The 25,743-nt window shown below is 34.4% G+C and overlaps 1 protein-coding gene and 1 long non-coding RNA gene across 2 annotated transcripts; both read right to left on the reverse strand.

Moving 5' to 3' along the window:
- Positions 1-1,231: 1,231 nt before the first annotated feature.
- LOC124454365 lies at positions 1,232-7,554 on the reverse strand. The gene is made up of 4 exons (XR_006951427.1): positions 7,422-7,554; positions 5,311-5,718; positions 4,824-5,195; positions 1,232-1,557 (listed from the first exon to the last, which is right to left on the reverse strand). It is a non-coding gene; the product is annotated as an uncharacterized LOC124454365 (long non-coding RNA).
- A 4,496-nt stretch (positions 7,555-12,050) lies between these two features.
- LOC124454864 (60S ribosomal protein L27a-like) lies at positions 12,051-19,504 on the reverse strand. Its single transcript, XM_047005617.1, has 5 exons — positions 19,222-19,504; positions 16,451-16,588; positions 14,435-14,510; positions 13,031-13,205; positions 12,051-12,201 (listed from the first exon to the last, which is right to left on the reverse strand). The coding sequence occupies exons 1-5, from the start codon at positions 19,502-19,504 to the stop codon at positions 12,073-12,075; spliced, it is 801 nt and encodes a 266-aa protein (XP_046861573.1). The 3' UTR covers positions 12,051-12,072.
- Positions 19,505-25,743: the final 6,239 nt, after the last annotated feature.

The following is a 25,743-nucleotide window of genomic DNA, read 5'->3' on the forward strand; positions in this document are numbered from 1 at the left end:
TTTCTGTATTGAAACATTTCTATAGGTATTGATTCCTTTTTTATTGGATGTATTTTATGCTGTTCTCTTTTCCATGATAGCCGAGGACTTTCTTTTGTAGGATTCTTGAAAATTAACAGAGCTCAAAAGGTCAAAAATATTTTATGCAATGTTGCTCGATAAATTTTATTATTGCTTCCAGTAACTACGGTGGAAATTAGTCATTATAAAAACACCTGATGTAAATTAAAGTTGCATGTGTTTATACACTTGGACTGACAAATTATTCCTCCCCCCTCCGAAAAAAATGCTGTTATTGAAACTGTCCTCAGTACATTCATTGGCCAGACAACAAGATCACTACATTTTTATGCATTTTCTTCATGGTGCGCTTTAGTCTGTTTGTCTGTTGTCTGATTTAGTTTGTAAAAATAAGGAGTCTGCACAAGTTGCAAAATTTTCAATGCCATAAATCTTCCTTGTCTTGTATGAGTTGTAAACACCCATGTGCAATTTGCCTTTTCATGCTTTACTCTCTGACAATTCATATTGCAACCAGTCTGCGTCCATGATGTTAATGTTTCACTTGCACCTTCGGGATACTAGTCCGCCGCTCTACCTGTTGAACTACCAAGCCCACAGGGATTGGACACGAGTCAAATCTCTTTTAAACTGCGTATGGACGAGAGATTCTTGCCACGCTAACAGTTTACTGGATGGCACCGTGTTTCGACTTTATTCCAAAGCCATCATCAGAGTATATACATAATATATTAATCACATCATTATTACGTAATGAATAAAGGTTGCAGTAGAATCAACTGGTAGCTATCATCTTTGCAGAAACTGTTACTGTAGAAGAATCCAATGTTGTTTAGCCAAATTTCATTGATCGCAAAGAAAATAATCATGTACATTTTGTAATTATGATTTTTGAACGAAAACGTATCACATCATTTGTACATAGAAGCTAAGGTCGAGTTTTAGAAGATAAATGTGACTAAATGCACCAACATTTTTCGTTTGAGCAATCCCAGGTGTCACTAACTAATTATTTTGTGAATCTATCTGCTATAAAATATATTACATGGATTTACTGAAATTTAATAGCCTGAATAAATGACATAAAGCATTGACACAGTGCAAGTTTATTGCCAGGTTAATCACAACAACCAAAAATACGCGTTTTTTACTACTTGATAAGATGCACGCAATTTTCATACTTCAACAACATTTTAGAAACATAAATTCTTTTTTGACAGGTTTGAAAGCATTAAGACAAGCTACATAACATATTTTACAATAGTAATAAATATTATAAGGAAATCAAAGTCAAGAACGCAAAATTTTATGAGAGAGTCATTTACGGTTTGATTTTCATTTCACCAAACTTCATAGAACCACCCCAACTACTCCACCATATACGATTACTGCACAGCAAGGCACTATAACAATCATTATACCACCAACCACCTCTATATTGTTTAGCACAGTTCGCATTATTACGTTTATCATTATCTGAATCTTTTGTCGTAAACTTCATGCCATTATGCCAGGAAAATGAATTTCCAACATTTCCTAAAAAGTAGTAATGTCCCTTTATTTTTGTTATTTTACAAAGTTTAACCATAATAAATTCATAAGAGAAATAAGTTTGTCCGCAGTTTGTTCGAAATCGAAGCGCATGCGATGCAAGCAAATTATTAGAACAATACTAATAAAGCATTCCATCATATTTATTAAAATCCAGGATAACGCTCAAAGGTTATCGTCCTACCATAAAGACAACCACATGTCAAACAAGTTAATCTCAAAACCTTCGGCAAATTGTTTCTTCCTTTATAACATCTAATATCTTGTCATAAGTAGCAACAATAGATGAAATGCTTAAAGTGACTCTTTAAACAAATGGTGATAAAGTAACCAAACTAGTCTTGGCTAAAGAAGCATATAAGCACTAACTAATAAATAATATGCAAGGTTATATCTTGTTCGTCTCGATATAATAATAAATAGGAAATAACATTTAGCACCTGGTGGTAAAGAATGATACTATATGATACTTATAAAATGGTCAGTGTTTGTATTCGTCTAAACGAACATTCCAAAGATTAAACCATTCTCCACAGACTGAAAATACTGCTTTGGTAGACCATCTCCAAAGATGCTTCTTGATAAATTAATGTACCTTTCGGCATAGCCATTTAAATAACAGATAAGAATTTATTTAAAGAAACGTTTCGTCTTTACACTAAAAATTGCCTGTTACTTTCTACATCCAACATATTATCTCATACTAACACATCAGGTCATAGAGTTTCCTTTGATGACTCCACTATCCTCTTTTTATCACCCTACCACAGACGAATGATTATGCACAAGGGTCACTAACGTGTGCAACACGTCCCCACGTCAGCCACTCTTCCAACAAGTTAATCATAGGGTATCTCACCATTAAAACTCCGTAAAATTACATGACGTCATTTATGAAAAATGAATTCGAGAATATTTTGACTTAAGAAATGACTTCGGATCATTTTATGAAGGTTGGGAAAAAGTAAAAGATCCTTATCGACTGGCTGGAATAATGGCAGCCGATATGCGCGTAACAACATGCGTGAAGACAAAAACATCAAAAGTTGCGACACGAGTGACCCTTCAGTATATTTTTATTCTGTGACCTAACTCCCCTAAATTAATGATCTATAAAAGCCCTCTGATCTCTAAACTCACATCGTCACTGAATTGCAAGACATTTCCATCTTAGAATAGTGACAAGGGATATAGCAGGTGGAAAGTGAATTCTTATAATATTTATCAAAGCCCAACAGAGTGCTTTCAAAAATATAGTAAATACAAGAATATATGTATGAAAAAAGAAATTTTTCACTAATGCACAATAACTTGACAAACGAAAATGAATTTCGGATTCAGCTTTTGCCGACATGCTTTTTTAATTTCGGAGGAAAACAAATGACGAAATGGTACACGCATTGGATACACATATCGACACTCATACCAACGTACTGATGAACTAGAAAGAACTCGGTTATTGGAAAACGCTTTAAAGAATCGTACGGATGCATGAAACCTGGTCGGCTTGAATTTTGTTCCTTATTTATATGTATGTATAATTTACGTCTGTGCGTCGTTTATGTTTCAAGATATTTTCCTATCTGTAAATGCATTTCTTTAATTTTTAAGTTAAGTTCACAACTACAGCGCAAATAGTTGCAATCGTGACCTTAAAAACCTTTAAATTTTTTATGTTCATTCCTTTTTTAAAAGTTCTCATGTAAATATGTAAACATTGCTTGAACATAATGCACGAACCATTGAAACGTCACAAATTAAAATTTACACCGCTTTCATTCGTTTCAAAATTATAGCTTTTTACATGAACCCCAAACGTAGAATCTGTCTACGCTAACAACTATCATCAAATGTTTGTGGATGTAGATCATCTACGTTAGTAGAGTCCAGAGAAGGACTGTTGGTACTGATGTTGACTGACGTTTCGACAATCTTAGCGGTAGTCATTTTCAGAGTCAAATGAGGTGTAAACGTCAGGTTAGACGTATTTGTTATCTGGTTCTTACGTCATCGTATTGTGTGTACAGAAAATGTGTAAGTGTGTGGGTCTCAATTGTGTATTGTTATCGTGGATTAGTCTAAAGTAATGTGTTTGTTGCTTGTTTGTTTGTATTGTGAGTGAGGCCCCGTCCGCACGTTTACGGATTCGTTTGTATCCGCAAACATTTTGTTGCGGTTACGCTTAGCGTCCACCCGCATCCAGCGAAAACGCATATTGTGATCGCAAACTGTTGAAAACGGTCTCCAGAGTGAAAAATTTTGAAAATGCATCGAAGCCGGACACGTTTGGACGCACTGTAACCGGAATGATTTAAAAACGCTGACGTAACTCGATGAGATATAATATCTACACACCCACCGCTACCGGCTACCCTAATCCAATCCACATTTATCATGCGTTATCCTATGGATTAAAATAGTGCCTAAAGTGTTTCTTTCGATTTTTACTGCGCTATTTTTGAGCATAGTTGGGTTTATGCAAATGACTATTGCCGTCTGAAATTATCAAAAGAATTATGAAAGCGAATGAATCAGATACGGCTCCTTTCAATGCCAGTTGACAGAAATGTGTCATTAAACACTTTCGCTATTTTTTATTCGAAAATGACACTGAATAAAAGGTCCACTTTATCATCTGTCCACGAAAACATTCATTCTTACTTTTTTCTCTGATAACCTTTAAGCGGTAGTATTTGTCGGATAATTTATAGCCAGCTCATTATTCGTAAAAGCGCATGCTCTGTAAGCAATAATTTGGTATTTGCATCGTTCTCGCAGCTACGTGTGGACACACAAAAACGCATCAAATTTGCATACATGTGGACGCGTAAAGTTTTGAATCCAGAGCAAAATGTTTGCGGATAAAAAACGAATCCAAATACGTGTAGACGGGACCTGAGTCGTTTGTAAGGTGCCGGTAATTGCTGTTATCTGTTCAGGGGGTTTGTTCTAAGTTGGTATACCAACTTTCTAATGTAAGCCGTTGTCTATAGTCAGGGCTGTAAGCAATAAATTTTGCTAAAATTCAGTCAATGTTGTGTTTAGTCAGTCGGTGATGTTCGGCAACAGGATTCCTTTTTCCTTGTCCCTGTGTAGCTCGTTTGTGTTCAGTAAGTCTTATGTTTAAGTTCCTGCCAGTCTTCCCGATATAGGAAGCGTGGCAGCCGGAGCAGTTTATTTTGTAAACTGCACCTTGTCATTAAAATCACTATCATTAAAACTAACTCTTTTTTGTCAAATTTTTTTCATACCTGAGTGATTTCCAAGACTCAACTGATATTTATGTGCTTCATTCTTTACAGCAAAATAATCATATGCAGCATATCGTTTGATTCCTGACTTGTTTGTCAAATCAATACGAAGTTTATTTTTTCTTGCAGTCGTTAGTCGGTATATTTTGTCTAATCCAAGCCAGAATTCGCCTTTCAGATCACCAAATCCTTGTTTATACTCTTTCCAGTCTCGATAGAAGTTTTCGCCTTTAAGTTCATTCCTTTGCAACACAGTCCAACCACCACCAGATGACGTCATGTCACAGTAGACTTTGAAACTACCTTGACCATCAGGATCAATTTGATAAACTCCGCTCTTGTTTTCACCATTCTTGTAGAGATCTGCGCAGTCTTTTCATTGTAAATTAGCAGAAATAAGTAATATACCTGTTTATATCTGCCATAATATGCATTACTTATAATAATAATTAAATGTCTCTCCAGTCTTTTTTTTAATCATTCTTACCTTTTCGTGATTTTCCAGTGAGTTTGCTATTTTCCAGATAAAAAGTTTTCAATTGTTTGCCAAGATTTTTCACCTTTGCTTGAATGGGCGCTATATGTGCAGCAAGTGCTTTTATTTTTAATGACAGTTTGATAATTTGTAATTCAAATTTATTTTTTTTGACGTTTGTGCTTGTGTTTTATTGATTTTTGATTGAAGCATTAACTTAAAAGTTTTAAGGTATTTGTCCTGCGTGTGTAAACTTTTCTGATATGTTTGAAGTTTTTTTAAAAGCCCTTTTAGTACTGCAATTTGTATCTTCAATTTTGAATTTCTTTGACTAGATTTCAAGGAGCGTTTCATGTCGAGGCTGGGTGCTGAGAAATCATCATTTAAATCATCTTCTTTTCATTTATCAAACTTCCTCTGCTGAAATGACGATATAGGACATTCAAAACTCATATCATGAAATTTCTCTATTTTAATATAAGAGGGACACTCTAGCAGCTATATGTAATGAACGGGCCTTATTAATTGTGTTTCAAAAATCATTTAAGGCCTGTTTCGAACGTCGCATTTTATGAGCCAAATGCATTAAAACAAAAGATAGTTAGAAAATTAATCTAATTTTTTTTTGTCTTCAATGCATTCGGCTCATGTAAAGTTCGACGTTTAGAAGGGGGCTAACTTCGAGCTCGAGACATGTGTTTCCTAACCATTAAGCCAATGAAACTCAATTAAGGAAATACGGCTCAAATCGCTCATCCTATCTCTAGAATTTACAATAACTTGCTAATTTTGAACAATTTAAAGAAGGAAAGACGTCAAACAGTTCGACGTTGAAGACATTTTGCTCGTATGTTTTTAGAAATGATGAAACAGTGTTTGATGATTGATCTATAAAGAAAGGAGCCAATGACTAGTTACTCAACAAAATTAACAGTTCACTACGGGTTAAAAAAACAAGCTGCCAAAAATGCTAAAATTGTGATTGAAAAACAATAAACTGTGGCAAATATTATTAATCGTCGGTTTATTTGAACCAGTAATTTCCACAACTATTGAAACGCCTAAAATCTCTAACAGCAAGTTTGCAACCAGCTCAACAAGAAAACCAGCACCAATCTTGACAGTCAAACCTGCAAGCACTTTAATCATAGGATTTGCAACCATATCAACTATCAAATCTTTAATCAACACAGTCAAGACGTTTGCAGTTCTCTGTCAACATATGGACAGCCATCGTTACTTTAGCAGTTCTTTTGGCATGTTTGCCTTGCCGTGGCGACGGAAGATGTTTCTCATTGGGGAGGGGTTGGGGGGTGAAAAACAACTAAGATCTTGATAGGGCGTGGCATTTTACCTTTGTAGTTGTAGTCGAACTCACAAATAATATAATTTTTTGCTTTTTTCGCTTCGGTCCAGACTATTAAAAACGCTATTTATTTTATACTGCGCCATATTGCCATTGCATTTACGCCATGTTCTAATAAGAAATTTGGCGCAATTTTTTCCCTATAATTAACTCACTTAAAGTAAATGAAAGTCTATAGGAGGAGCCAGCTTTCAAAATGGCTGTCAACATTTAAGAATCAATCTATGTTGATGATTTTCCCTTGTGAAACATAAACATATATTACGGGGAAAATATTGATGAACGTAGCTCTTTGATTGGGAGGGCTTAACCTCCCTCTGAATTATTGGGATGACAGCAGCCCCCTTAGCCAGCCTTTCTGCCGCCCATGTTTCCTGTATGCGTAGGAATCCTTTTTTAATTTCAATCATTTTAAAAATGCTTTATCAAATTTCAAGGTAGTTTAATAAATCAAATAAGGAAATGTTTATTTCCATGTAATCAAAAGTTGTGTTTGCCCGGAACAGCCTTATTTTCGTTCCAAATTATTGCTGTCAATACCATTATGGGTTTATCACTAATAATTTCAAAACACATATTACTATGTCAAGTTGAAGCTCCATAGTGAATTATTGATTCAATACCAAAACATTCATTTGAAATTTGAAAACGGCATGCCTTGGAGATGAAATATCTACTGAAATTCTTTGACAGCATTTAAGAAAATTAATTATATATTGATTCGGTAAATTCTACTTCGAGCACAATTAATGCTTACCTTTGCACAACAACAGCCATGCAACTAATCGTCAGTAAGACATAAGTAAATTTCGCCATCTTATGAAAAGTAATCAATGTCCAAAGGCTTTGCATGTAGACAAAAATACTCAAGCTCTATTTATGTGCTTAGTTCAAATGTGCATTTGAAATTTATATTGTCCAACTTATCAATTGTAACGAGTAATTTCATGTTTGACTATTATGAATAATTGGTTAGTTTCAGCAGATAATTATACGTTGAGTTAATGTATTCGCGAATATTGTTGCCAGTGACATGCCAGGAAAGAAACCCAATTCTCAACATAAAGATTATAGCCCAGCAGATAGTTTTCAAACCAGCCATAGGCATTCGGTTTTATATCATTTATTAATAGCAAGTGACGTTTCGTCATGGGCTCTTGTCTTTATGTGGATTATTCGTGTATGTGTTCAGATCAGCAATACTGCCTCCTGCTGTCTCCAGAATTATTATCTTATAAATACGTTAAAAGAAACTGCTGTTAAAATGTGGATAAAAAATTTGTAAAATTGGGAGATGTATTATCTAAAGATCGCAAAAACGTTTAGAACAAAACAATGCGTACAATACCTCAAAGGCAAATCTATCTCTGTCAAGAAATTATATATAACTTATTGTGCACAAATTATAATTAAACTTGTAAAACTTTTACTTGAACAAAAAACAAATATTCACTTCATTTCAAACAATTTTTCGTTTTGGCGGTTACAAGATCTGTTTGCATATACGATTTGATTGCTTCTGCTACAGCTAAAAAGAAATATTTAATTGTGGACACAGGCTCGCTTTGACGTCAAATGCAAACGCACTCTATTATCAATACTGACTTCAGTGTCTCTATTCTCCCATTCTGTATTCAAATAAAGTTACTTAATGCTGACATTGCAGCAAATCGTTTTTCTAAATACACAAAAAGATTTTTAGTTGAAAAGAGAAGTAAATATTGATTAGAGATAGCATAATGTTACACTTTATCAACGTATGTCAAATCTGAATCAACGCATTAACATCACCAATATGTCAACATAATATATTGAAACTTTAGCGTATTAAAATAATTCCAATCATGTAATCATTGAATACTTGCTAAACGATTTTTTTCAGAACAAACTTTTGTCAATTTAGCTAACATGCAATCTATTTTTTAAACAATGGTCTTTTTAATTTATTATCTGCAATTTATTCATCCTTCTCTGACAAAGAAACTTTTAAAACGTGGCACTTTACAATACTGATTCTATTTTAAGACTTTAAAAAGCTAAAAGCCGACGAAAGATGTACGCGAGCATCGTAGTGCCAACATTATTAGAAAAGATTCCTGATTTAGTACGGTTGACGATCATCAGGGGCGATCGACGACTACCTTAGTTGGTCATTACAGTGATTTAGCAGTCAGGACGTTTCGTCAAAGACGTCGTGAAAATGGCGTGGCATGCGCTTTTTACATCCGGTTCAATCTACGACGGCAGTCGTGTTGACGACGACGACTTGAAAACCTACAATTTGGAGTCGTATCGACGACAGCTGAAACAAACTCAATTTTTGGACAGAAACAAGGATATATCCTTCATATTTGCATCTTAAAATATTATATAGGCCTACATATATTTATCTAAAATAAAAACTGCAAATGTTTTGTTTCCTAAAACAAACAAGTAAACATTGCGGAGCCTAATCTAATTTGGGGGGATTTCCTCAGAGTCAAAACAATTTTATTCAAAAAGACGCATGTCGATGATTTTGCTTATATATATATATATTTTTTAAAACAAATTTACTGCTGGAATTTTTCTATCAAAAAATTAGTTTAAAATGATAGAAAAAACGATCCAGCAGGAAAATGCCGAAATGGACAAAGTCCTACAAAAGGTTTGCTAAATCATAAATACTTCAAGACGTCGTGGCGTCCTAGGCACAGATCTCTTGCGAAAATTTGACGACGTCTTAGACGAAACGTCGAGTTTACTAAATCACTCTATTGAATAAGATGCAGTCGAGTTTCAATTCAGAGACTGCCGATTGATGCCGCGTGTGAGCGTGGACAAAACCATGCATGTAAGTTGTCCGTAAGTTACAACATACTTGTCCGTAAGTTTGGCAGATTTTGTAAATGTTTGTCGAAGGGAGATGTTGCTAGGAAATATACTGTAAATTATAAATGAGAGATTTGTCAGGGAATCCATTACAGTGCTCTTTGTATATGTAATAGCATGGTTTTGAGTGCAATTTGGGAAAAACATACACGAGTGAGTTTTTCAAAGACTATAACATTGCAAGAGCCTGAATACAACAAATTACCACCAACGCACAAGTAAATTTTGCCATTTTGTTAAATGTGATCGTTATCCACAAGCTTGGAGTGAGGACAAGATCATGGAAGCTCCATTTATGTATTTGGGTCAACTGTATTTTAATAATTTATTGCCAACTATCGATGATGCATGCACGTAATTTCATGTTGAGTATTCATGAAGAATAGGGTGGTTTCAGCTGATGATAAAAGAGTTTAATTATTTGAGATTTGACAGTAGCCATTTTATTCTCGAAGTTTCGTCCAATGAATTTGCAATATTACAAGTTCTGCTTGAAATTTAAACAGCTGTTATTTTATTCTCGAAGTTTCGTTTAAAACTACTAATTTTGCTTCTATTACATTGTATAGTCAAGCTTTGATGTGAATCGAACTTGAAGGCAAGGATTCCTGTTGTCACCAAAATAAAAATTAACTTTACTATTTTTAAAAAATAGCAGTTTGTCTGCAATCTTCAAGCAGATGTATTGGATAATATGCTTGGAACTTGTTGTCGGTTATGCGTCCTGTAGTTTGAATATTTAGTTTTTTGATGTATAAAACAGGAGAAAGTTACAAATTAGCTTTTCATATTTCTACTCCTAAAACTCAACACAACACTATTCTTGCCCACAAGTGACTTGTATTCTTCGTTTGATATATTGTCTCAGATCTCAGCACGGATTTGACTTAAGTAATTTTCGACTTACAAAGAAGCTTTAAAACGTGGTACTCGATAGAGATCATTTTTAAATATAGCTATTTTGTGTGTATGCTTTTGTAGCAGTGTAATGCATCACAAATTCATTTGTTTGAACCGTTGAACCATTCACAAAATAATTTACGCCGCATGCATGCAGCTAAGCTATTGTGTACTCTTTACTCCAGCCTTAACATTGAACTAAACTGGCGATAATTCTCCCAGGCTGTCTCCAGTATGAAAATTACTTTAAATACAACTTTATCATCTCATCAATTTTAGCAAGTGTAAAAATTCCAGCTCATAAACTTTCCACGTACATTGAAGGAAATTGTTTCAATAAGACATAGAATAATTAGGAGTCATATGAGGTTTTTTCAAGATATCGTACGTATTAGAAATAATGAATACAAAATACATTCATTTTCAATATGGTCTATGTACAAAACGAAACTATCGTTTTATTTACAGTCAATATCGCCAGCATGCCCCTGTTGGTCCTGCTGTCAAAGTTTCTATGTTCACTCACTGCAAAAACGATGGATTTTTTAAGACATGAATAAGTTGAAATTCACAAAGCTGGACTAAAACTTGCAAACTAAAAAACTAAACATCGCTTACTTTCATTGCGATAACTTAATAACTTTCACTTTTTTCTGGCAAATTCGTAGTGTTACATAATTTATTGTTTATTAGTCACATGGCAATATTAAGCGCGAAAAGGACACCCAATAGCGAAAGGAAAGTATAGCGGTTCAGGAGTAGTTTTTAGTTGTAGGACGATAGGTCGGCAAACCATTTCTCTCCAAAACTATTATATATTCCTCTGCTGCATGTTACGCTCTGTTTCTCCTACACTCATCTGTCTGATATTAACAAGGTTACTGCAGGTCGCAAAGCGAGCAAATGGGTAGTGCTGATATAAAGTTAATGCGCATGCGTATCGTTACTTCTTTTCTGACGCTTTTCGTCAACATATGGTAAAGCCTCTATGTCAACTCTTTGATGCATTACGAGATTCTTTAATTCATAAAGACAACCATAAACTGTTTAGCTATATGACTGAATTTCTGTAAATTTTTATCGTTCTTGTAAATGTGTATGGTTGTTTTGTTGTTATGCATGCACACTGGGATGTTTCATTTACTGCTACTAAAATTTAATATCCCCAGTCAACAAAACGATCGTATCTCACCCATCATTTGACAGAAACAATGGCAAGAAAACCATGATGGAAAAGTAAGACACAAAAACGACCACAAACGTAGAGATGCTAAGGACTTTTGCATAATGCTTTTGTACAGAGTCACGTGTTTAGATGGATTAGTTCACGTTTGAATTTATTAAAAGATGTCACATATAAATGGTAATTCTAAAAAGCGAAGCGATGAACGGTGACGTTTATGAGCCCATTCGCATAGAAGATAAAGTGGGAAAAAATGCAGAAACTTTTATGTTATGTGGAAAAAAGGCATTTAACAATGCATTCCTTTGGACACGACTCAGCTTTCATTCGCTTAACCTTTTTTTAAAATTGATATTTTAATGCAAATTACGTCAAACACAAGCAGAAAATGCGCTCTACACGATTCGCATTAAATAAAAACAAAGACAAAAGTTGTAATGAATAATTTATTTAATCACGCCACCAGAATACAGGCTCCGCCAACTTCTTTAATTTTTTCTTCTGCCTTGCGGCTGAAAAATTTCGCTTTAACAATTACTGGTTGATTGGGCAGTAGACCTTTTCCAAGTACTTTGAAATAGCCCTAGAAATAAAATAATTATAAACAACAAAATTTTTCCGAATAATATGTTTATAAAACTTCAAATAAAAAATTCCACAGAAGTATAACACAATGAATTTTGAACATAAATTGGTTGAGGAACATCTAAACAAAACAGTTAAATGGGAAACAGTCGTGTAACAATGTTTTTACATTTAAGAAATAAAAGATGTTTACTGTGTTTGCACAGGCTTATGCAAACCGAGGAGACCTTTGGGAGAGCTCGAGAGTTTATCAGTGCAAGCTCGAGACCGAAGGTCAAGGTTTGCACGTGCTCGAGGGTTCTTACAAACGTCTCCAAGGTTTGCATAAGCCAGTGCAAACACGAAAAACTTCTTTTATTCCTTTTATAAAATAATGCGAAAGACAAACATTTTAATTTTTCCTCTAAAATGTATTCGTGATCGATTTGCAAATCTCTGACTGATTGATTGTTTTCATTGATTGAGCTCAGATGTGTCCTGCACAGGCTAAAAAACAGATCTAGACCAATCACTGCACGCGTTTTACTGTTTTTATTTTATAAATATAATGATGAACATTATGCATCATGAATCTGCTATACAATCAGCAATTTTATCATTTGCAATTCACTGGTGCTCAAGCCTCACAGATTTAGAAATATGAAAATGAGTTCAGTAAATTCGGTGCTGTATATAATACAGCATTTAAGTTATTTCATATTGTGTTTACCCATTTCTACAATTTCTTTTAAGACAAATTATTGTGTTGGGATAAGACGCCAAATAGACCAATGAAATAAACAATTTGTTCTTTGCTAATCATCAAGAACAAAACCGTTAATACTTACAGCTCTGACAACATCAATAACAGGTGCGGGACCATCTTTCTTGTCTTTGTAATATTCCCTTGTTTGCTCACTAATCAATGACCAGATTTTGTCCAGGTTGATAGTAGGACAATGATATTTATTCCTTGTCAAATGAAAATATCGCATTCCAACTTTGCCAAAATAACCCGGATGGCTAAAAACATTGAAAAACAAGATTACAAAATTCTGAAGACAAACAAGAAAGATATTATTGAGAAATACAGCTCGCGTATAAAAATGCCTGTATACGTATCAGGATGAGGGAAAGAAGTAGTGTAAATAAATCGATTTCAAGAACACTTGTATTATATTTTTTAGGTCGAAAATTTTGTCATCTTGGGACTTTTTGCATAGATGACCAAAGGCGGGAAATGACGTACAAAGTAGAACACGTGCATTGACGGTATAGCATTCATTATACAGACTTATAGTTAGGAATAAAGCCGTTATAACAAATCTTCTTAAAAAACTACAATATTAATTAAGATTTGTAAAAATTCGACGACATCGATTGAGTCAATAATCAAGGAAAACATTTTAAAAAACACATCTCTTCGGACGCAATTTCCCCCACTGAAATAAAATATTTCTTTCCCTGACCCTGATTTATGCACATTAAAGAGACAATCAAGAGCTGACAAACTATTCAAAATGTATCATAAGACAAAAATTTGATCTTTCTCGACTTTATGGGCCTCAAAGTTGGCTTTTTCGTATTTGACCGTGAGGTGCTGTGACTGACTGGGTCTAGTTCACCACACGTGACGAACAATGGAGAACACGCCGTTTTTAACCCTATATTTTATATTGACATTTGTAGCGAAGTCGAGGGAATTTATTTGTATTACACTTGTATTGAGCGAATTTTTTAGTGATTGAGATGCGCGTTATTGAACAGAACTGCCTTCAACCTCCATAATATAATCCAATAGAAAGAAAGTCTAACAAACCTGACTATGTAAATTGATGACGGAAACACTGGACGACATCGGTCTTAGCGAAAAATGAAATGAAAATTTCATAAATGATCAAATCGCGCACTTTGCTATTGAATTAAAACTATAGTTCTATAGCGTTCAAAAGCAGCATGTTCACCAATGTACGTCACGTTCAGTGAACTAGACCCAGTCTCAGCATCTCACGGTCAACTTTGAGGCCGAAAAAATTCAAGAAAGATCAAATTTTTGTCCGATAAAGTGCATTGCAAATGATCTTAAAATCACCCACTCTATCTAAATACATTGTTTTTTTTTGAGGGGGGGACATAGACACTTTTAATGGCTTGTAGGGCGGGACATAGACCCTTTTAATGGCTTGTAGGGGGTACATAGACACTTTTAATGGCTTGTAAGTAAATGATCTTTTACCAAAACTTCCACATACTACTTATCAAAGTTAATTCTATTATGAGTTAAACCACCAGCGTTACCACGACCACCAGGATGTTTACGATGTTTTCCTTACACAAAAAATAAAATGAATTTTTACAATGTCGACATATAGTTTGACTGATTGTTGACATTTGAAATTTCTATTGACTAAATATGTAAGCAACATGTATGGAAATGTACAAACATCTGATACATAAAGATATCTATAAAGTAAATGGTTTGAACCTGGGAGTATCGTTACATGTTTGTAGATGTAGATCGTCCAGGTTGGTAGAGTCCTGAGAAGGACTGTTTTTGTTGTTGTTGACTCTGAAGATGACTACAGCTAAGGTTGTCAAAACGTCAGTCAACAACAACAAAAACAGTCCTTCTCAGGACTATACCAACCTGGACAATCTACATCTACAAACATGTAAAGAAATTTATGATACACAATATCTATGCACAGGCTTGTGCAAACTGAGGAGATCTTTAGGAGAACTTGAGAGCATATCAGTGCAAGGTCAAGACTGAATGTTGCGATTTCTAACAAACGTCTCTGAGGTTTGCATAAGCCAGTGTAAACATGAAAAAAGATTTTTATTTCTTTTATAAAACAACAATAATGCAACAGAAAAATTTTAAACAAACGTTTTAATTTTGCTCTAAAATGTATTCATGATTGATTAGGTAATTCCTTTTGATTGATTGAGCTCAGATCAGTTTGCACAGGATAATGGAAACAAGGCTTTGACCACACACTTTATTGGGTTTATTTTATAAAAATCCTTAGTTAATGTGTCCATATGGTAAATAATTTATTATAAAACAAAAACCTAGTCCTAGATTTGATGTGTCCCATAGCAAATCCATGGTATGTCTGAATACATTACAACAGCTAGTTTTTAATTCAAAATACAAATACAACGTCAAAATGATAGAAAATTTTGAAGGAAAATTTTTTTGCCATAGTTTTGCTAATAAGACATTTCATAAAGTATTTTGATTTTTAGATATATATTTCAACGTACAAAAGATTTGGATTCAACCCAGACCTAATAATGAGTCTACCTTCATCGTAAATAGTATCATGGTAAATTATGTAACCTCAGTGAATTGGTTGACAAGAGTTTGACGTCAAGGTAAATTACTTATAAGCAATCAGTTGATCATGGATTTAAATGTTTGGAATCTCCCTCACATCTCATCTTCTGGGATAATTACAACTCTCAATGGACAGATTTTGAGTTTCCACATTGTTTGATTAGAAATGGCATTAAAACCTTGTATGAGTACTATTGTTTACGTAAAAAATAGCAAACATATATAAGACAGCATGTAGTATCAGGCCGCACATTCATATAAAGAATGACAATTAAAAGTTTTGAACACATTCTATCTTTTCTGATCATTTTAGAAGGACCTTGGTGTTCAAGACTAGAATTGTGCAAAAACATTACGCCTGGTTTTGGAGAAAAAATAAATCCATAGTTAATGTATTTAAGTGATTTCAACAGCTGGTCTTACACCATGGTTTATGTATGGTCCAAGTTAAGATGTCAAAACAATTTCTTAAACATGTCAAGAATTAATGAATACTGCCCACCATAATCCTCCTCAGAGTTATTAAATAGTAGTTACAGTTTATTCTGATATTTTAAAGACCATCAAAATTTATTATCTTCAACACATTTAAATCTAGACCAGCCGCGAGACAAAAATAAAGCGAAAATGTGCCAAGTCAATAACATTTTCACAATCTACAACATTTCACTGGAACATAAATAAAATATATATTGTTTGTAATGTTGTTGAATTACATTAATAAAATTTAGAACTCGCTTATTCCCATTTTCGTAAGCAATTCTACCTTTGCAGTGGGTGGTAGGTAAATCTTTCACAGGGAAAATTAATAACAGCACATAATCAACCGATCTAAATTCATTTCTCGTCTAGCTTAAAGCTTTATGCAAACAAATTGCTGCGAAAATATGCATTTGAAAGTTTTCAACAACCATTCAATACTTACCTACACCATGACCATGGCTAACGTGTCCTCGAAGCTTTCGAGTCTTTTTCAACCGAGTCGTATACCATAAAATACAAAAGCTAGTTAAGTATAATATTAAAGAGAGAAATATGACACGAATTGAGTAAAAAAGGTATTACATTGACATATAAGAGAGGTCTATAAGAACGATGTTTCAAAGCAATGAAGATATAAAAGGATTTAAAACAAACTATATAAATCTTACAATAACTTCTACGTGGTAAAGAAAGAGAGAAAGACTAGATAGCCGCGCCTTCATTAGTCAATTGAGACCAGCGGTAATTTGGTTTAATGAAATACGTCATGTGCAACATCATATAAATTTTCTTAGATGTTTGTAGATGTAGATCGTCCAGGTTAGTAGAGTCCTGAGAAGGAGTTTTGATGCTGATGTTGACTGACGTTTCGACAACCTTAGCGGCAGTCATCTTCAGAGTAACGTGAAGCCTTGTACACTACTCTTGACATTAGTTTTCTGAAAAATACAATAATTCAAATTAATAACCAAGTATGATTCTAGGCGGGAAGCGAAGCGAATTTCAATGATAAATATGAAAGGAAAGTGCTTTTGAATGAAAGAGTCATTTAAAACAAAACTATATAAGATCTTTTATGTATCTCTACATCCTACTTCATAACATATTATCTAATCCTGATCTGATTATACTTATAGACCTTGTGATTATACTTATACATATCGGCAAGCGGGATGCATGTAACAATCTATGTTTAACATCGATATTAGATTCATTCTTTTCCAGTGGAAAGCGGGATGCTTTCACTGAAGGGCAATGATGTATTGTCTAACATTAACACCGGATTATGTTACTGATATTTAATATGGAATTCGAGCTTTGTTAGAAACTAATATTTCATCAATATCGTTGATTGAAACAATATTTTTCATTATTTCATGAAATGATTACAGTTTTTTTGACTTCTAGCTATGACAATTTTTTGCACATTTTCTCGTAGTAAACAACGAGCGTAAATGCTTAAGACATATTACATGACGTATTGACATTGATATTGATCATTGTCATGAAATCATAAATATTTATGAATTCTTCATGGTTTGATTTTCATTTCACTGGTTTTCACGTTATAAAAATTAAGCCAACCAAGATTTTTACCATTTAGGTTAGAGTGATCACATGCATTATACCACCAAGCACCTGTGTAGGAAGTAGCGCAATTTCCACAACCACTTTTATCATTATCTGAATCTTTGGTTGAAAACTTCATGTTATTGTGATAGGATAATGCATCCCCAGCAGTTCCTGAAAAGTAGAAATAGTTCTATAGTTTTCTGGTGATTTGTATTTTAAAAACGTACAAGAAACTGTTCAGATCATTCTGTCATTATTCACAATAAACTTTATACGCAACATTCCATGCATTTAATGATGCATATATATTATATTAAGAGTATTTGCTAAACAGTTTTTTTCGTTGTTGGCTTGATTCAAACACACAGGAACAGAAAGAGAGTAAAAAAAAGCATTGTGAGTTATTTACACAGGGTTTTTTACTAAAGAACATTCCCAAGTCTTTAGATATGGCGATTCAACACTTCAAAAGAAGTTGTTATATGAAGTAACAATAAATGATCTTCATTCTCAGACATGTTTAAAATTAACGCACAGCAATTTAAATTTCCGTCTTTATATTGCCTGATTCAAGCACACGCATCGACCAAACAGAGGACGAATTATACATTTCTTATTTTATAAATTTCTTGCTGCAGGCTTTTATTTTTGCATGCTTTGCAAGAAAACATCTTTTCATATTATTAAAAATTACAAATAAACTGCTCTTTTTTTGCTATACTCTTTCGGGATTGCACATAGGAAAAACAAAAGCAAAGGCAAGCAAAAGTGCTTAGGCCTATTTCAAATGTTGCATTTACATGAGCCGAATGCATAGATGATTAATTTTATCGCATTTTCTTTTCTTTTAAATGCGTTCGACACATGTAAAATGCAACGTTTTAGACGGGCCGTAAAAATACGAGATGTGCTTATAGATAATATTCAGATAATTATGCATTGTATATTGTCTAAATGTAAAGTCGAATGCATTGTATATTGTCTTTCTTGCGGTTGACAATTCAGACGATACATTTCTTTACTCTTTTGGGTTTGTTCATATGGGACGGGCCAGTCCGCTTAACCCAGGCTATCTAGTTTGCTTGGCAAATTTGTATTTGCATTCATATGAGGCGGGCTGGCTAAGCTTAAATGTGTATTTAATTTCTGCCAACAAATAATGTATTTTGTTTTGGAAAATTAAATTAAGTTTAGACTCAGACATTCAACAATCTGATTGCTACCAGTGAGTTCCACCGACTATTGTAGTGGTATAACATGGAATTTTCAAACTTATTTTCAATTGCACATTATTGTTTTGAAAATTTTGCTATATTTAAGTAACCAAATAAGACAAGAGCATGCGCAGTCTCATCGCTTCCAGCCCAGTTCAGCCGAGCTGGCCCGCTTGATGCAGTTATATGAGCCCGTTAGAAGCGAGATCTCGCTTCCTTCAAGCGGATCTTGTTAAGCTGGGCTGGCCTGCTCTTCATATGAACACAATTTCAAAAAAATTGTAAAAGAATATACAAGGCGACATCTCGGCAAAGCTACCTAGCCGGCATAAGCGGGCTGGCCCGTCTCATATAAACTGGCCCTAAGGTACAATCTGTCAACGCAATTTGCTATCACAAACACTCATTTTCTTCAATATTTTCTTACCTGTGTAATTTCCAATACTTAATTGATACTTAGAATTTTCATTCTTAACAACAAAATCTTCATATTCAGCGTATTTTTTAGTGCCTGACGTGTTTACTAGATCAATTCGAAGTTTATTTTTCTTCGTAGATGTTAGTCGATGTATCTTGTCCAATCCAAGCCAGAATTCGGATTCAAGATTACCAAAGCCACGTTTATACTCCGCCAAAACCAGATAAAAGTCTGTATTTCCATTTTTTATATGTCTTTGAATTACAGTCCAACCACCACCCGATGACTTCATGTCACAGAAGACCTTAAAGTATCCTTTACCATCAGGACCTATTTTGTATATTCCTTTGTGTCTTATACTTTTTCTGTAAAGATCTGCGCATTCTTGTCCTGATGGTTATAAAAATATTAACTAACACAAAGAAATTAAATGAAAGATATTGTTTTAATTGAACAAATATTACTCCTTACTCGAATCTATAAGTGTCTTTTCTTTTTTTAAAATCATTCTTACCTTTTTCCGAGATATTTGTAAGTTTTTCAATTTCCAGGTAAAGTGTTTTCATTTGTTTTTCAAGACTTTTCAACTCCGTTTGTAATGTTGCCCTTTATGCATCAAGTTTTTTCATTTGTGACGACAGATCAATCATTAATAAAGTAAATGGTTTGAACCCGGGAGTATCGTTATATGTTTGTAAATGATGATCGTCCAGGTGAATAAAGTCCTGAGAAGGACTGTTTTTGTTGTTGTTGACTGACGTTTCGACAACCTTAGCGGTAGTCATCTTCAGAATCAAATGAGGAATTGCCGAACATCACCGAATCACAAAACACAACATTGACTTGGACTCGGCAAAATGCATCACTTACAGTACCGACTATAGACAACGGCTTACATAAGAAAGTTGGTATACCAACTTGGCACAAACCCCCTTGAACAGATCACAGCAATTACCGGCACCTTACAAACGACTTATTCACAATACAAACAAATGATCAACTAAAAACATTACACTTCAAACTAATTCACAATGACAATACACAACTGACACTCAAACATTACAACTAAAAACGTCACACCTAAATCACACATCACAACTAAAAATAAAATATTTCACTTCATACTAATCCACAATGACAATACACATTTCCTGTACACACAATACAATGACGTAATAACCAGATAACAAATACGGCTAACCTGACGTTTACTCCTCATTTGACTCTGAAGATGACTACCGCTATGGTTGTCGAAACGTCAGTCAACAACAACAAAAACAGTCCTTCTCAGGACTTTATTAACCTGGACGATCATCATTTACAAACATATAAAGATTAATCATTTTCAATTCGACTTTCTTAATTTTTTGTTGTAGTTTCACTAGTGTATATTTTTGTACTTTTGTCCTATTGATTTTGTGTTTAAGAATTAACTTAAATGTTTGTAGATAACTTTTTCTCCGTCTGTAGATTTTTTGTGATATGTTTGAAGTGTTTTTATTTGTCCGTCTATTACTGCAATTTGTGTTTTCAAAGTTGCATTGTTTTGACAGGATTTCATGGTGCGTTTCATGTAATGGCTGAATGTTGAGTAGAAATCTTTTAAATAATCTTCCTCTTCGTTTGTTAATCTCACTCTGCAAAAGTAAGAACAGTAAAGTGAGTCATGGAAAAGTTTTCAGATGAAATATTTCACAATATGAACAAGAAATTGAGGCAGACTTATATTAAATACATACATGATATAGCTAACAACTTACTAAAAATTTGTAATGCATATAAAAGTCTTACTCCTCCCATACACATTTTGAACAAAAAAACCACTTTGCTTGAGCTAATTTAAAAAATCCTTAGTTTATGGTATCGTAACTTGCAAAGCTTTGATCATGTTTGTATACTGCCCCAGCACTGAATATTAACTACAACTCGACAACTTGTGCAAAAAGATTATTCAAATTTAAAAAGAAATACGCCTTAGAGACGTTTCTAATATAGTCTTCATAGCGTTCAATGACCACATTAAACATTCCCAAGTTCTTCTTTGCCCTAAGCCATAGCTTACCCTTGAATATTAACAACGATGCAGGTAATCGCCACCAATGCACAAATAAAGCTCACCATCTTGTCTTGTCTCAAATGTCTTACAAGTAAACACTTTAGGTTGAGATGAGGATCGAGGCTATTTATATATGTGTGTTCGACAGTTGATGACGAGCCATGGCGCGCCATTCTTCTATGACGCGCCAAGCATTTCTTTATTGCGTTAAAAGGAATATTCGCTTGTATAAATTACGTCGTGCAAACTTTGATTACATATATTGGCAAATATTTAAAAATCTTGCTCTATTTACATTTATTCTCATCCTCGATTTACATTTATTCCATATAGCTGCATTTACATTTATTCCAATGCTGGAGACCATTATTCTGTTGTTGAATTTAAAATATTCTAATCTGATTTTAAAATGTCCTAATTAAATTCATAATGCTGCGCGCGCGCGTCGAACCAAAACATCATGGCCGACAAACGACAAAGTCTTGCAGCTGCTTGTGAACAGGCTGCTATTGCTCTCCGTTCAATTCAAAGTATAACCAGCGAAGATGTTCAACGGATTGCTGCAACTACGTCTAATACTTCAGATGCAGAAGCAGAGAATCTAACGTCTATCCGTGCTGAATTGGCGCAAAGGTTTCCAAGCTATCGCCCATCGCCATCGGCATCCGGATCTGGAATTTCTGTTCAAGGCAAACATAGCGATTCAAATAGACAAAACAAGAAAAGAGCGTGGACTACTAGAACAACAACCAAAAGAGGAAGACCTAGTGCATCTAATATTGTCGATAGAGATTTAGTGATCATTCCCAATCCTGAAACGACAAAGGTCCCAACACATAAGGCTTGTGTAGCACTTGAAAAAAATAGACTTATCGTGTCAGGTTTTCCCTTTGACCGATCTTGGGATGCTGCCACCTTAAAATGCAACATTGAGCTACAACTACCAAGACGTCATGTGCTTTTTGAGTATATGAAGGTAAGGTTGTTTGGAATCCAGCATATCTTGACTCAATAGCCAAGGGGTTGTCCTGTATCCACTTAGTACTAACTTATTTAAACTTGTTCAAATTTTAAACATCCCTCTTCTTGTTTGTACACAATGGTAGTTTTTTTCTTCAAGTTTGCTAATTTAATAGTCTTAAACCTCGGGTGAAAGTCAGCATTTATTTTTAAAACCAATGTTCATTTGATGCTAAGCTCTCTGATTTCTGTAATCTTAGCTAGTATGTATAAATTATTGACCTGCATAACTTTTAAAATATGTGAAAATTGTGTTTTTATTTAGGAAACCAAAATTAGATTGCTATTTGTACATAATAGCAGATTAACACCCCCTTCCTATTATATATGCAAATGTAAGCATTTATCATGCACCCCCCCACATGCTTTTATTACATAGGTATGAAATGGGCAAACCCCTGCATGACCAGTCTGTATCTCCAATGTTGTGAAAGTTTTACACACCAAAATCTTAAAATTTTATTTATGGGATCATGGCTCATTTTGTTAACACCTTGTATGATCCTGCCAAGATCATGATTCATCTTGACAAGACTTAGGAAAGATGTTTCAAGGTCTTGGCAAGGTGCTTAAGCTGTGAATGCTAATTGGTGATTGATTCTTATGTTACACAATAATTTTTATCAAAACTTTTGTTTCTCCCATACTTTTTACAGGCATGTTATGGAGAACTTGTCAAACCCAAGTTTGCTAATGGATGTTCAATAAATGCAGATGATTTGCTGAAAGTCTCTGGACAAGGTGCTGTGTATGTTCGTTTATTGGAAAAGCATGCTGCGTTTGAGTTAGATTGTAGTTCTTCTGACTCTGATGGTGAAAGCCTTATTCAAACTACAATGAATGTCTGTAAGTTAAAACTCACGCTATTATTTATTTTATTACTATGGTGCTAAAATTTGGGTGCACATATAAAAATATATTTTCTTTAAAAATTAGATACAAGTGGTGCTAATGACAACAATTATCAGGAGGAATTGTCAACACCAGTCACAACACCAACTATTAAGAGCTCTTCCTCTGAGAATTATCAAACACCATTTGAAGGTAGCATACATATTTAGGTATGCCTAGGTACTACTATATTCTATTTTTTGACTATATGTTTCCCCAATTTCAGAATTTTTGGTGAGTGATGGTGAGTTTGTTGCATCTGTTGATATTCAGTCTGATACAGCACCACAAGTACTTGCTACTCCTGAAGTCATTTCTACATCCAACCTTCCTGTGTCATATGCAGCACAAGAATCGACAGATGCTATACAAGAATCGACAACCATCACACTTCACAGATCCAATCTTAGAAAGGAGCTTATGTTGATATTTCTTGATGAGGGCATCTTGAATAAGTTTGTAGTTGTAAAGATGGTCAATGATCATGGTAATGAAGAGAAAGGTGATGGTGATGGAGTTTTTCGTGATGCTCTTTCCCTTTTCTGGCAGGACGCATACATTAGCTTGATGTTAGGAGAAGATGAAAGAGTTCCGTGCATACGACATGATATGAACAGAAGCCTTTGGGAAGCTGTTGCTCGCATTTTCTCAAAGGATATCTTCAAGCGAATTATTTTCCTGTCCAAATATCTCAAGTATTCATTGTGTCTCTTCTTTTGGTGAAAATGCTATTTGTAGAGAGATGTATTTGGAATCCTTTAAAAGGTACATCTCAAGGGCAGAGGCTGAAGTTATTGAGAAAGCACTTTCGCAAGGATTATCCTTGGATGATGATGATTTTAAAGATTTCCTTACAGCCTTCGACTGCAGAAAGGTTGTCAAAGAAGAGAATCTATCTGATATTTTGATTGAATTGGCTCATAAAGAGCTTGTTCAGAAGCCAAAATATGTTGCAGATTGTTGGGAAACTATCCTTTCAAAGATTAAGATGTTTTTTCCAACAGTTGATACTTTGGAAATGCATTTCTCAAAGTTGAAACCTACATCAGCAAAGATTTGTAGAATGTTTATTGCAAATCCAGAAAGCTCAGCAGAATCAGAAAGTATGTCGCATTTGAAGAGATATGTTAAAGGATTAGATGATTCTTTGTTACGTAAATTTCTCAGACTTTGTACTGATTTTGATGTTGTCATTGTTGAAGGTATTAAAGTCACATTTACATCACTCGCTGGAGCAGGGAGAAGGCCTATTTTTCATGCATGTGGCTGTGTAATTGAACTACCTTCAACGTATGAAGACTTATGCGATTTTAGGCAGGAATTTACTAACATCTTGAACCAGGTGGATATAGAAATGGACCTGGTATAGACGAGAATGTTTATTAATTCTTTAGACATATTATTTAATGTTAAGGACTAACTCGTATGTATACATACAATGATACAACTACATGCACATATGGAGTTATTGTTCAATTGTTTATTTTGAGCGTAATTTTGTTTTACAACTTAGTTTGCTATATTCATATATCAACCAATATTTGTTTGAAAATTGTTGCAATGTACTGCTTGTTACCTAGTATTTCTTCAATAAGATTTACCGTTTGTAAATATGCCATAACACCGTCTCCTGATTCAGCATTAATGTTTTCTTTTACAAAAGAAATGCCATCATTGTTCAAACCAGTATCAATCACAGGAACTGTCACTTGGTAATCTGCACAATCAACATCAAGTTGACCTTCATTGTCAACACCATAAGCTTGCATCTCTGCTTCATTTGAAAAGCTATCAACACCAGTGTAACCTGAATTTAAACTTTTCAGTACACCTTGAGTAAATAACTGAATTGGCGAACGATTGTGCTCTGATGAGAGTGGGTGGTGTTGCCATTGCTCAACAAACTCTTCAAGTGATTTGTTTATTCTTCTTTAAATATGAAATGAAGTGCAAACATGTGCACTTCGTTTAAAGGATCTAAGAGTCCTGAATTCTCCAAATCATTGAAAACAGATGCATAAAGCACAACACTCCAGCATACACATCTCTGTGTATTCTTTCAACTCTGCAGTTATGAACAGAGCTACCAGTAATGATACTACCCCGATTTAAACCTCTTTGTTCCAGCATATAAGTAGCAACTCCGAAATTCTCCATGCCATGGTCACTACGAACTCTTGACGGCAGTCCATACTTTCTCACTCCTTCCTTAGATTTTTCTAGGACTGTGTTGCTTCTATTGTTATCTGCACAGTGCACATAAACATGTAATCGCGAGTAACCATCAATGCAGCAGTGCACAACAAACCGATATCTTATTAACTTATGATTGCCGTCTATGTGCCATAAGGCGTTTGGGCAAGGAACTGAGTATGTTCGTCGATAGATAACTGGTCTCCATCTTAATGTAATACCAATTGGATCTACTCGCCTTAAACTGTCTTGTACTTTTCTTCGTTGGACACGTATGTGTCTACCTCGCAAGGCTCCCACCAGCATACGCTCACCAATATTTGGAGTTAGTTTTTGTATATCTTTAACGACACTATCCAAATCTTCACTGG

This window comes from Xenia sp. Carnegie-2017, unplaced genomic scaffold (genome assembly GCF_021976095.1).
Source record: "Xenia sp. Carnegie-2017 unplaced genomic scaffold, XeniaSp_v1 HiC_scaffold_3, whole genome shotgun sequence".
In the NCBI taxonomy this organism is placed as follows: domain Eukaryota; kingdom Metazoa; phylum Cnidaria; class Anthozoa; order Malacalcyonacea; family Xeniidae; genus Xenia; species Xenia sp. Carnegie-2017.